This window comes from Agrilus planipennis, unplaced genomic scaffold (assembly GCF_000699045.2).
Source record: "Agrilus planipennis isolate EAB-ADULT unplaced genomic scaffold, Apla_2.0 scaffold183, whole genome shotgun sequence".
Classification (NCBI taxonomy): domain Eukaryota; kingdom Metazoa; phylum Arthropoda; class Insecta; order Coleoptera; family Buprestidae; genus Agrilus; species Agrilus planipennis.
In genome coordinates, this window is record NW_020438983.1 from 360,078 (window position 1) to 372,178 (window position 12,101).

The 12,101-nt window shown below is 32.0% G+C and overlaps 1 protein-coding gene across 1 annotated transcript in view; it reads right to left on the reverse strand.

The window, feature by feature from the left end:
* Positions 1 to 4,388: 4,388 nt before the first annotated feature.
* The window catches only part of LOC108737796 (guanine nucleotide exchange factor for Rab-3A), a 48,646-nt gene continuing 40,933 nt past the window's right edge, over positions 4,389 to 12,101 (reverse strand). The window contains exons 4-9 of the mRNA XM_018470897.2: positions 7,391 to 7,586; positions 6,536 to 6,684; positions 6,131 to 6,345; positions 5,964 to 6,063; positions 5,725 to 5,791; positions 4,389 to 4,665 (exon numbers count right to left, since the gene is read on the reverse strand). Of these exons, the coding sequence (XP_018326399.1) occupies positions 4,586 to 4,665; positions 5,725 to 5,791; positions 5,964 to 6,063; positions 6,131 to 6,345; positions 6,536 to 6,684; positions 7,391 to 7,586 (807 nt within the window). The 3' untranslated portion in view covers positions 4,389 to 4,585. The remainder of the gene's footprint in view (positions 4,666 to 5,724; positions 5,792 to 5,963; positions 6,064 to 6,130; positions 6,346 to 6,535; positions 6,685 to 7,390; positions 7,587 to 12,101) is intronic.

Consider the following 12,101-nt stretch of genomic DNA (forward strand, 5'->3'; position numbering starts at 1 on the left):
AAATGAACTTTTAGTTTACTTAAATCTTTGTTTGCCATGTTTAGAGGCTATTAATGTATTTAAGAGCGACAGCAATTTGTTACTGGCTGCTAGGTGTAACAAAAAATATGTTTTTAAAAACAAAAAATAAAATACTTTATTTTTATGCTGAGTATTTTTTTTTAACCTTTTAGTCGAGAAATACTTTATGTAAAGCCTGAAAAGGTGGCAACCCTAATTATATCATACTTATTGGCAATTCCTTGTCATAATTGAAGATCAAGATTTATATATTTATGCAACGCAAGTTTTGTTATTTTAAAAATCAAAGGAAATAGCAAAATACAATTTATAGTTATTTTATAGGTAGGAGAGGCATCCTTATGCGACTACTGACTTTTTTTCAGTAAACTAAAATGAGATGGCTTTTTTTTTGATATTTGATATCATTTACTAAATAGATAAATCAGCTTTATTTTCTTAATATTGCAGAATTAAAGTTGTGGTAAAATGGATAATGAGGGCTTTTAGTGGATATCTCCCTCAAGAACAGCTTCTTTATTTATGGGACATTATATTGGCTTACGACTCTTTAGAAATAATACCACTTTTAGCAACGTCAATTGTAGTATTTAGGAAGAATAATATACTTAGGGTAAAAGATATTCAAAATATCGAAGCGGTATTAGCGGATTTGTCATCAATCAACGTAATGTCCCTATTACAAATGGCTTTAGCGAAAGAATAACGGTTTACTAACAATTCATTAGATTTATGTAAAAGCGTGCATATAAGAATAGTTCTGACGTTTTTTTATTGTGTATTTTTAAGGTAGATTTTGAAATAAATATTTTATTTTATACCCATTTTTTATTTAAATACCATCAAATAAAAAAAATTAATATTTTGGTATCTAATCCTAAATTCTTCCGGAAATATTGACCAAGGCTAGAAGCAAAAATGTAATATAAATATGTAATTTTATACATACATTTATGTATAGTTTTATCCAAATTCTTAATGCTAATATTTCGGAATATTGTTTTCTACAACAAATACAATTTTTTCTACCTGCGTATAAGTACTTGGCGCTAAGCAAAATAAACACCCTAATCTCTTAAGTAAACATCGCAGAATGATTTATTGCATCTTGGACGCCAAACATCTCTATTTTATTAACCCTTGATTTGCTAACTTTCTTGTTGCATTTTTTGTTCAGGTAGGTAGGTAAGATACAATATACAGTAAGACACACTTCTTTTCATTTTTCTTAATGTTAAGTAATACGACTTTGTGTCATTAAAATACAGTACCTACACTTATTTGTTATCCAATTTTATTAAATTTGATAGGTTTGTATTTTGGATTTGATGTACTTATAAGCAAAACAAACTAATTGTAAGTGTAAATGAACAGGTCAAGATTTTCATTCAATATATTCGTATTTAAAGGCATAGGGTGTATACCAGGGGTCGGCAACCTATGACTCGTGGGTCACCGAGTGACCCACTTTAGTTCCGAAAATAAAGTATAAGATATACAAAGATTTTATTAAATTTCATAGGTTTGCATTTTGGATTTGATGTACTTATAAGCAAAACAAACTAATTGTAAGTGTAAATGAACAGGTCAAGATTTTCATTCAATATATTCGTATTAAAAGGCATAGGGTATATACCTGTATACTGTCCAATTTAACAGTTCCATTTCTTCCCCTAATTTGGGTTACACGTGCAAATTAAGCCAAAAATACCCACACCTGCGTGGGCTTTGCAAGCCAATAAACTTTACAACCCTTATTTTGGATTGATTTCTACTTACATATAATACACGTGGCATATAAAAATTATTTATTATTATTCATAATTCCTCCTCGCCTTCAAAGTTACCCTAATTTTGCCTAGATCTCTTTTAGTAGAAGGGTATTAGATTCTAGATAGTGGTTGCTAATGTTGTCATTTGAGGTTGTCCCGATTTTTCAAATCGGGGAGTTTTCCCAACCTAATATTCTTTGTGACTATTCGTGTATTATACCCTAGATGTATTTTAGATTATTCGATGGTATTTGTGAGATACTGTATTTATATTCGGTTTAAATATGTGTTGTCAGTGGAGCACTCTCTGACCATTCTATGTGTAAAAAATTTACGATTCTTTGACCAATAATAATCCAGTAAAGTGCAATTGCATTACGCGCAAGCCTAAAAGGGTTTCTTTCGTTGGCTACTTTGAAATGTGCATAGATCATTTCTTTAGAGTACTCGTGGTTTGCGGTCGTGTGATAATTTTTAAATATTTTGAACGCGAAATGTAGTGTCGTGTAAAATTACGATTCAGTGACGGGCTTCTAGTATAGACAATTTAAACATACGTATAACTGTTTCCGATGAGAATAATTAAAGAGACATGATGATACTTAATAAGGTAGGAAATATTTAGTCAAGAATATTAATGATTTTACAGCCAAAGTAAAAATAATTCCTCCTTATTAATCAGTACGTATTTAACAAGCGGCTTTGCTGTACAGAAATTTTTTAATGAAATAGTAGAAATAATAGGTACTTTTTTATTATGNTCAAGAAATTGGGGAACGATTTGGAAAATACAGAAGATAATCATTTTCTCGTGATATCAACATGTTGGGCATCGCTTCCTACGAGGTTTTCATCATTAAAAAAATTGGCTTTGACATTTTGTCCACATTCGGGTCCACTTATAAATGTGAACAAATATTTTCATAAATGAAATTTATTTTAAGCAAAAACACAGGATTAGGTTAACTATTGAAAATTCAGATACTTGTGTTTGACTTAAAACGACTAACTATAAACCAGACTTGAGTAAATTGACGTCACAAGTTCAGCATCAGGGGAGCCATTGATATCGTAGGGAAAGTTTATAAATGAAGTTTATTTAACTATGTATATCTTATTATTTACCAAAATACTGTTGTAATACGAAAATATCTCTGACCCAAACGTCTCTTTAATACTCGCACTTTGGTTGATTTTGACCTGCGGCCAAAAAAGGTTGCCGACTCCTGGTGTATACTGTCCAATTTAACAGTTCCATTTCTTCTCCTAATTTGGGTTACACGTGCAAATTAAGCCAAAAATACCCACACCTGCGTGGGCTTTGCAAGCCAATAAACTTTACAACCCTTATTTTGGATTGATTTCTACTTACATATAATACACGTGGCATATAAAAATTATTTATTATTATACATAATTCCTCCTCGCCTTCAAAGTTACCCTAATTTTGCCTAGATCTCTTTTAGTAGAAGGGTATTAGATTCTAGATAGTGGTTGCTAATGTTGTCATTTGAGGTTGTCCCGATTTTTCAAATCGGGGAGTTTTCCCAACCTAATATTCTTTGTGACTATTCGTGTATTATACCCTAGATGTATTTTAGATTATTCGATGGTATTTGTGAGATACTGTATTTATATTCGGTTTAAATATGTGTTGTCAGTGGAGCACTCTCTGACCATTCTATGTGTAAAAAATTTACGATTCTTTGACCAATAATAATCCAGTAAAGTGCAATTGCATTACGCGCAAGCCTAAAAGGGTTTCTTTCGTTGGCTACTTTGAAATGTGCATAGATCATTTCTTTAGAGTACTCGTGGTTTGCGGTCGTGTGATAATTTTTAAATATTTTGAACGCGAAATGTAGTGTCGTGTAAAATTACGATTCAGTGACGGGCTTCTAGTATAGACAATTTAAACATACGTATAACTGTTTCCGATGAGAATAATTAAAGAGACATGATGATACTTAATAAGGTAGGAAATATTTAGTCAAGAATATTAATGATTTTACAGCCAAAGTAAAAATAATTCCTCCTTATTAATCAGTACGTATTTAACAAGCGGCTTTGCTGTACAGAAATTTTTTAATGAAATAGTAGAAATAATAGGTACTTTTTTATTATGTACACAGAATAATAGTTACAAAAATAAAGTAATCATTTGAGTTGACCGGTTTCTAAGTAAAAACGAAACTATACTTTTGTAATGATATTCAACAATCAACAGACATTGCACCTAATAACTAATGGGTTATTATAACATTCTTTACCTTTTTGTTAAGCATAGTAGATGAACTTGCTCACCATTAAAACTTGGATATTAATCCAAAAGTACCAACAGCAATTTTAAAAATCATTCGTTTTGTCATAATTTGTGCTTATGTTTATACAAAGGTTTTAAGCAATATTTTATAGGTAATATTATGAATTAGTTGTACATGTACAAACATTTCTCTACCTAATCGTAAGTTGATGAAAGTGGAATGCAAAAACTGTTTGATATAACTTTTGCGATTTGATCAGAATTAATGGCACCTATCTATGTTTGTATATTACATAATTTATGCATATAAATAAATAAACATGCATTATTCATTTTTTTTACAAATAGTACGGAATATCTCGCGTTGTGTACTGGTTAAGCAAGCACACCAATCTTTGGTAACAAGACTTTAATGTACCTACTCTATTTTTATCTAGGTATAAACTTAAAGTTCTTTTATTAATCTTGTAAAATTGGCACTTGTAAGTAAGAACAAACGAATTGCGCATCTTCCATAGCCCGGCAAGTCTTAACTTTGCAAGTTCAATCCCAACCTGGCCAAAGCGATACTTTTTCGAAGACGAATTATCTCCCAATATATTTCAGGCACTGTAACACAAAAAGAAACAAAAAATATTATTTGTTATTTACGGTATACATTTGCAAATAATTACGTAAAATTTCGTTTCAAAATTACCTAAGTATTAGGTACCTACGGATTTATTTAGCTATCTTCTTCGACAAGACAACGTTGTTTCATGAAAGGCATTTTGCAAAATTTGACTATGTAACCTATCTCAGAACATTGGGATCTCAAAAATGAAGATATTATTTGAAACTACCGTTCCACTGAATTCTTCTTTTAAATTTTTAAGGAGGTAGACTGATTATTGTACCGATTCATTTTTTTATGTTAAGCGCCAGTCAACTAATGATACTGATTTTAACGGTCGATTGAAAAACTCGAGGCAAGGGAAGAATTTCCTTTCTTATTGTTTGAAGATTGTTATTTAAAAAAATATAATTTAGAAGTGGTGATGCAGTAGTATAAAATAATAAGATATAGACTCTACAGAGAGTTTTGCATAGGATTTGATATTAGATAGGTACCTAATTAATTTCTAACAGTGTAACAACAAAAAAGCACAACATTTGCTCTAGGGTAAAAAATCACAATCATCTACTCCTTATTAAGAATGGATAAACTACCATCATGATATTACAAAATAGTTTCCTATCAGTAAACGCTATTCCTTGAAATCGGGAAAAATCGCGCGTGAAAAACTGATCATATTTTCGGTAGGGGTATGGTACAAATGTACATCACCTCCACCTCCGGGAAATTGCCGCCTTAGCCTTCAGTTCGGGTGGCAATTTACACCTGGGCGGCAGTGGCGTACTTTTTTCCCTTAGTACTTAATATTAATGTACCTATCATTTTTTACTGTTCGCGCTTGAGTTAAGCGAAACAATTCAAATATCTGTCGTGGTTGCTACCGTCAACCAAGGTACCTGGACACAAACCGACCGAATTTACATTTTATTTTTGAGGGTTACGAAACGTTTTCGGCCGATTTTACCCTTGTAATTAATTAAAAATTAATTAACCCGAATTTGCAATCGCCGATGCGTCCTGCTATCTTGCGCAATCTTATTTGCATTACTTACCAGAGCTTTTAACTAATCCTCTTTCTATGTATCTAAGATAATTTAGAAGATCACAGACGGCAATTATCTGAAATAAAATAACCATTTATTAGGAAAATCCATCGACCATATTTTATTCCGAATCTTCAAACAAATGATATTGCTTTTTGACAATTATTGCAATAATTAATGATCATGCATTCAATTGTTTACGATTATTAAACATTTCTTCATAAAAGAAACTAAAGGTAGGTACTTACTCTATTTCTACAAATTTGAGAGATGTTATACCATATATTTTCTTCTCCTATATTGATGCGATAAAAGCACAGCCTTGGTACTTCCAATAGACTACATTTTCTGTAATTTAAATTGAACATTTAATCGTTAAGTTATTTCTTCTCTATTAAACCGATATCAATCTTACTTAGGAAACATTGCTTTATTCTTTTCACTGACAGCTTCGACAAATATCGTTCCATTTTCAACTGCAGCTTTAACTTTTTCCGAAAGTTTCGCGTTTGGAAATTTAAGACACTGCTCAATGTCTTCAGCGTAAATGTGTTGTACAAATGGATCTTTCTTGTCAAGTGTGGGCTTATGTTTCCATGTTAAAAATTTTCCGTGAACAACTGGGTCCACCTAAAATTTAAATCTATGTTAATTTTATTTGTATCTACCTAGCGAAAAATGAGACTTCAAAGAACAACTAAACAATAACAGTGTTTGTTGAAATTATAGTCGGTATTTTACATATATTATATTACGTACTTAAATAACTTGTCCCCTTGATTTTGTTATTAGTAAGTTTATTCTAATTTTAAATATTTACCTCCAATTCATCTTTTGATAGTCCTTCATATCCCAGACTAATTGGGGGACCAACCTCTTTTACTGGTGATTCAGGGGGAGAATTTTCTCGTCCATATTTAAGATTAAAATGAGATGGCGATCTCCTATGAGTCTTCGAGGGAGTTAAACCTATTAGAAAGTCAAGGAAACAAAATATTAAAAGGAAGATTATTATTGAGAAGTAATAATAGATATTGTGAAATTGAACTGGGTTTGAAACTTTACGTTATAACGAGTTATTTTAATATTCAGGGTGAACCCGCAAATGGTCAGAACTTTCAATGTATGAACCTTGACCCACCCACTCCCACCTACATCTTTATGTCCCTGCCAAGAGTAAAACTAAACTAGTGAAAAATAAATAAAAAACATATGGAATCTATCCAATAGTTTCCCCGAATCTATTGATTGTTGTGTGTATATAGATAACTAATAATAACTACATAACTAGGTAATATTTGCAGTATTCTGCAAGATGAAATAATTTATTTTTGCTCCAAATTCGAAAATTTGTGATCGACTATTCTTGAGAAATCAGATAAATTGTTTTTTTTTTGGTGATTATTCTATTCCCCCGTGTAAGGGAAGAAGTTAAGAAATAATCTTACAATTTGTAACTTAAAGATTAGGTTCATTAGTATGAAGGTCCATAGTCAGTTGCATGAGACCAAATAATAAACACTATGAAATTTTAACTTCATTGATACTTATTTGAAAATTTAACTTAAATGTAAAAGTCATACAAAGTGTTCAGCGAAATTACTATTTCAAATATGAACATAAATGTATTTTTTACGTTTTGGTACGCTTAAGATTAACCAAACGCAATACATACATGAATCTTCTTTAGATTTTAGGTCAAGGTGAGGGTGTAAATGTAGGTTTGGCTTGCTAGGTGTCGATGTGAGCACAAGAGTTTTTAATGCAGCCACTTCAGCCGTGAGAACGTCAACCTTCATTTGACTTTCCTTTAGGCTTTTTTCCGCGGTTTGTTGTTTTTCATTAGCTTGTCTAACCATATTATGCGCTTCCTGGAAAAAAAATTTTTATAATTAAGTATTTTCTGTCAACGTTTCGCGAGTTTTGTAGGTCTCTCCTTCGGGGGAAATCTGAACTGATCGCCATGGAAACCCAAAATCATCGGTTTTAATAATAGGGGCTAAATTGTAAGACATTTGTTAATTTATAGTCGTTAATTGCAAATTAAAATACGCAAAATCATGATATTCCCAGTTATTCCTTAATTAAACATTGTAACTAATGAATTGTTTTCAAATATAAAGAAATACATATCGTACTGGGCTACATCTAGGGAATTCAATCCAGGTCCTTATTTCTAATCCTGAGATTTCGGGACTGTAGTCAATTTCAGATATGAAAGTTATAAAAATTGTTATCAACAATTTATTGGCGTTTTGGGGGGGAGGTGTAAATGAGTCGAATATATGCTTAAACCATTCGAAGAATTTTAAAACTACATAAGCAACTTCGTAAAATCTTCTTCTGTGTACTAGTTTGAAATTATAAGAAGCAAAAGCTATAAATATTGCTATTGACAAATCATTGTGTCGATAAGCTTTTAGGGGGTTAAAGGACTCAAAAAAAAACCTAAATTGTTGAAAAAATTTTAAAAATAAAAATCAACTTCGTGAAACCTTCCTTGGTGTGCTCCATCGCGAAATTCTCGGAAGCAAAAGTTACTAACAAATAAAAGGTTAGAGAATCTATTTAAATCGTTCAAAAATTTTTAAACTAGACAGTGACTTTGTGAAATCCTTGCTCTGTGTATTTTAGCTAGAAATTTTCTAATGCAAAAGAAATTGTTATTAGCAAATTCACCCTTAAGATAACACTTTGAAATTGAAAAGGTTCGAAACGGTGCTTTTGAAATTTTTAGAACAGTGTTAATAATTCATTCAACCTTTCAAATCCTTCGCAGTACTTACTGACACATTAATTTGCTAATAACAATTTTTCTCTCTTTTATCCAGTTTTAAAAACGGTTTAAGTAATATTTTCAACCCTTAACTGTCAATTCATTAGAATAATTTGATTTATGCTTTTGTTTAGTTTTATTTCTGGCGGTATTGCTCCAATGATCGTTTTACATTCATTTATAAGGTCATTTTTATTATTTTATCAACATTTTGAATAATATACGGGCACGCGTTTTTAGTTCCATGGAGCTCGATCATTTCGCAGAGCTGCCAGCTTGAGACACGTTCTATGTATTTGATTTTTGTATAGAAGTATATCAAATTAATCCAGCGATCTTGCCTACATTAAAATGATAGAGGCAAGTAAAACTCATTGGGTTACTTCGTGAATAATTGTGTAGTCTAAATAAAAAAATGATAAACAAGTAAGCTCGCTCGGTTAATCTGTGATGCCTGTTTGCATCTTGCATTTCGCATTAAAATGACAGATAAATAAGTAATTTTGTCGAAGGTTCTGCTTCACGCAGTCTATTTTGGAATGATGTCAATATCGAAATTAGGAAGACTTAATCGCCAATATTTTAGGACTAAAAAGCGATCGAGATCCCACGATCGAATCCACTTTCTGTATGTTATTCATCTAAAAAAAAAATAAAACTTTTGGGTGTTTCATTCCCACCAGCCAGTAATGCTGGTGGGCGGGTAGTCCCTCCGGAATACGCCGGAGGGTAGAGCGGAAGGCCCTCTTCAGCCTGCGTTTAGGAATCGTGGGAATGGGTGGGTGGTGGTTCGGGTGAGAAAGATGAGACGGACGAAATGAAGACAGAAGAGAATGAAACATTATCTGTGGAATATTACTGCCTCAGCATTTGCCTAAGTGATCCAAGGAAACCACAGAAAAACTTGGACCAAGGCAGACGGACCCGGAATCGAACCGGCGTCCTCCTGAATGCTAAACAATGGTCTAAACCTCTAGGCCAGGGATGGCGAACCAATGGCACGCGTGCCATTAGTGGCACGCGACACAATATTTTAGGCACGTCACTAATATCAATCATAAAGTCTAGTTCAATATGGATCCAAAACTTTATTGAAACAAGGAAACTAATTGAAACAGAAATATTGGCAGGTAATACAAGTGAAAATGCTAATAACAAAATTTTGGAAACATGAAATGCGTTACCAAACACTTTTAATTGTTTGAAGAAGCTGGCTTATGCTATTTTGACAACGTTTTTTCCTCAACCTATGCATGCCAGTCATTTTCAGAGATGAATAACATTAAAAACTCGGCTAGAAATCGTTTGACAGATAACCCCAGTTCAGCATGCATTCTACTAAAAGTAACATCTTACAACCCTAACATAAGTTATTTGTCATCTAATCTGCAACAACAAAAGTAACACTAATTTTACTTTAAACATTGCAAAATGTTCCTATTTTTTTGTAGTAAATAAAAATGTTTAAGTTGATATTATTATTATTTTTCCAATAATCACAAAGACAAAATTATTTGATGGCACATCTTTGACCTGATTAAACCTTTCTTTATAAAAATGGCACGTCGATACGTAAAGGTTCGCCATCCCAGCTCTAGGCCATGCCGCTCCGTATTCATCTATCACCTATAAGAAATTTAATCCAGACTTTAAAAAGAAGTTAATATTCCGGTATATAGATTTATGTATTACGATGTTCCATTCAGGAACTGTTAGTAAGTAGACATCTGATACATTTGGGATTTGGGATTTCCTGTGATTATATTCTGAAGTGGAAAATTTTTCTGTTACCTGTTGAAAGCCAATGCAACACAGTTATTGAAAGTGTTGATAGATTAAATCCAAAATTCATTCATGGTCATGCTGTTTTAAAAGTCAGCTTCGTGCCGCGAGCGAATTTTGCACGGTAATGTTTTTTACTAAATTGTTTCATAACTGTCGGAATTCCACAATGCATTGCTGCTAAAGTAGATTCACTTTTACCAAAGGTACAAAAAGATATTGCTTTAGAAAGCTACCTACTTTACTTCGTAGCTATCAAATGAATACTATTATTATTTATTAATAATATTTTTAGGTGTACTAAATACCTTTGAACATAGATACGATAGCTATATATTAAGCTATTGATAAAGGAGGTTGATTTCTTTGTAGAAATTTTTGTAAATAATTGAAGAGAAGTTACATACATACATAGGTAGGTATTTACATTTTAGAGGTATTTTAAAATGCCCTGGGTCGCGTAATGTGCGAGGGTTGACCTTTTTGCATTCATATTGTACCACTTCAAATACGTTAACTGAATTGTTAGCCATGTAAGCGGCGACGACCAGATGATAGCGATAGAAATCAATGTACAGACGGAGTTTTGTCAATTCGTAATTGAAGGTCATGGCCCACGATATTCTAAACTACCTTTACATAGGCATTTAAAAATCAATGCTATTCTCGTGATACCAGGTTGTTATAATATCAGAAATCAAACGTTGAATATTGCATGTTGCCGAACACTGTAAGTTGGGTTGCCTAAAGAGCGATAAATCTTATACATTTATATATCTACGATACGGTATTGTTACATTTTCAAAATTGTCTCTGGTTTTATTGAAGAACCGCAAATAAGTTTATTACATTTTGTGAATTGTTTTATAGTTTATGATTCCCCCATTAAAAGTTGCTTTGAGACCATGAGCAGGAACTTCCAAGAAGTATGGGGTATTTATTGCGGAAATCGATAGACTATAGTCTGATGTACTTACACGTTTTTACCCTTAAAACGTCTCCAATTCGAGAGCATTAATCATGATAAGCAACAGAAAAAACCTTTTCGAACTTATAAAGATCAAATAGGGTGCGGTAAATCTCAATAAGAGTTGAGTTTTTAGAAAAGAATAAAACGCTTCAAGCCTTAATTACTACATTTCTTCGACTTCCTTATTTTGACTTCAGGAGTTTCGGGCACTGAAAAGACTTTTGGCAGAGTGGCCGACTATACTAGCGGATGTAATACTTTTTTTACTTATTATTCGAATAAATATAATGAATTAAAGAAATTATACGTTTTCGAAATTTTTATTTCTCAAAAGTATTAAACGACAATATTCAATACGTATGCCTTGAGTTACTATATTTTAAGATTATTGTTATTTATGTAAATAAATAACTGTTTTTAATCTGTACCAATTTAATTGAAATAATAGGTGGTATTTGGAAAGAGACGTTAAGTTAGCGTGCCAGCAAATATTTGGAGTGGCACTCCTAGTCGTACATGGCCGAGACGTTAATTTAGTAAAGAGGTTTGTCTTGCTTACGTAATCACTGAACGGGAAAATTATAATGATAATTGGATATCAATAATGGAAATGTATTGATACCGTTTTTCCGTTAATATAGAACTGTTGTACGACAATTGTTTTAAATTTCTTTTTAGATTCAAATTTCATCAGTAGTTTAAATAATATTTCTAAGATATTATTAATAATAACTTGGTAACGCTTGTTTTCATTGTCGTAAAAATTTAATATTCTTTATAATGTCTTTCTAAATTGCTGATTTCCCTGTTTTGGTGCATTTTGAGTTTGTTGATGCTTTGAAAGTGAAATTGGTACTT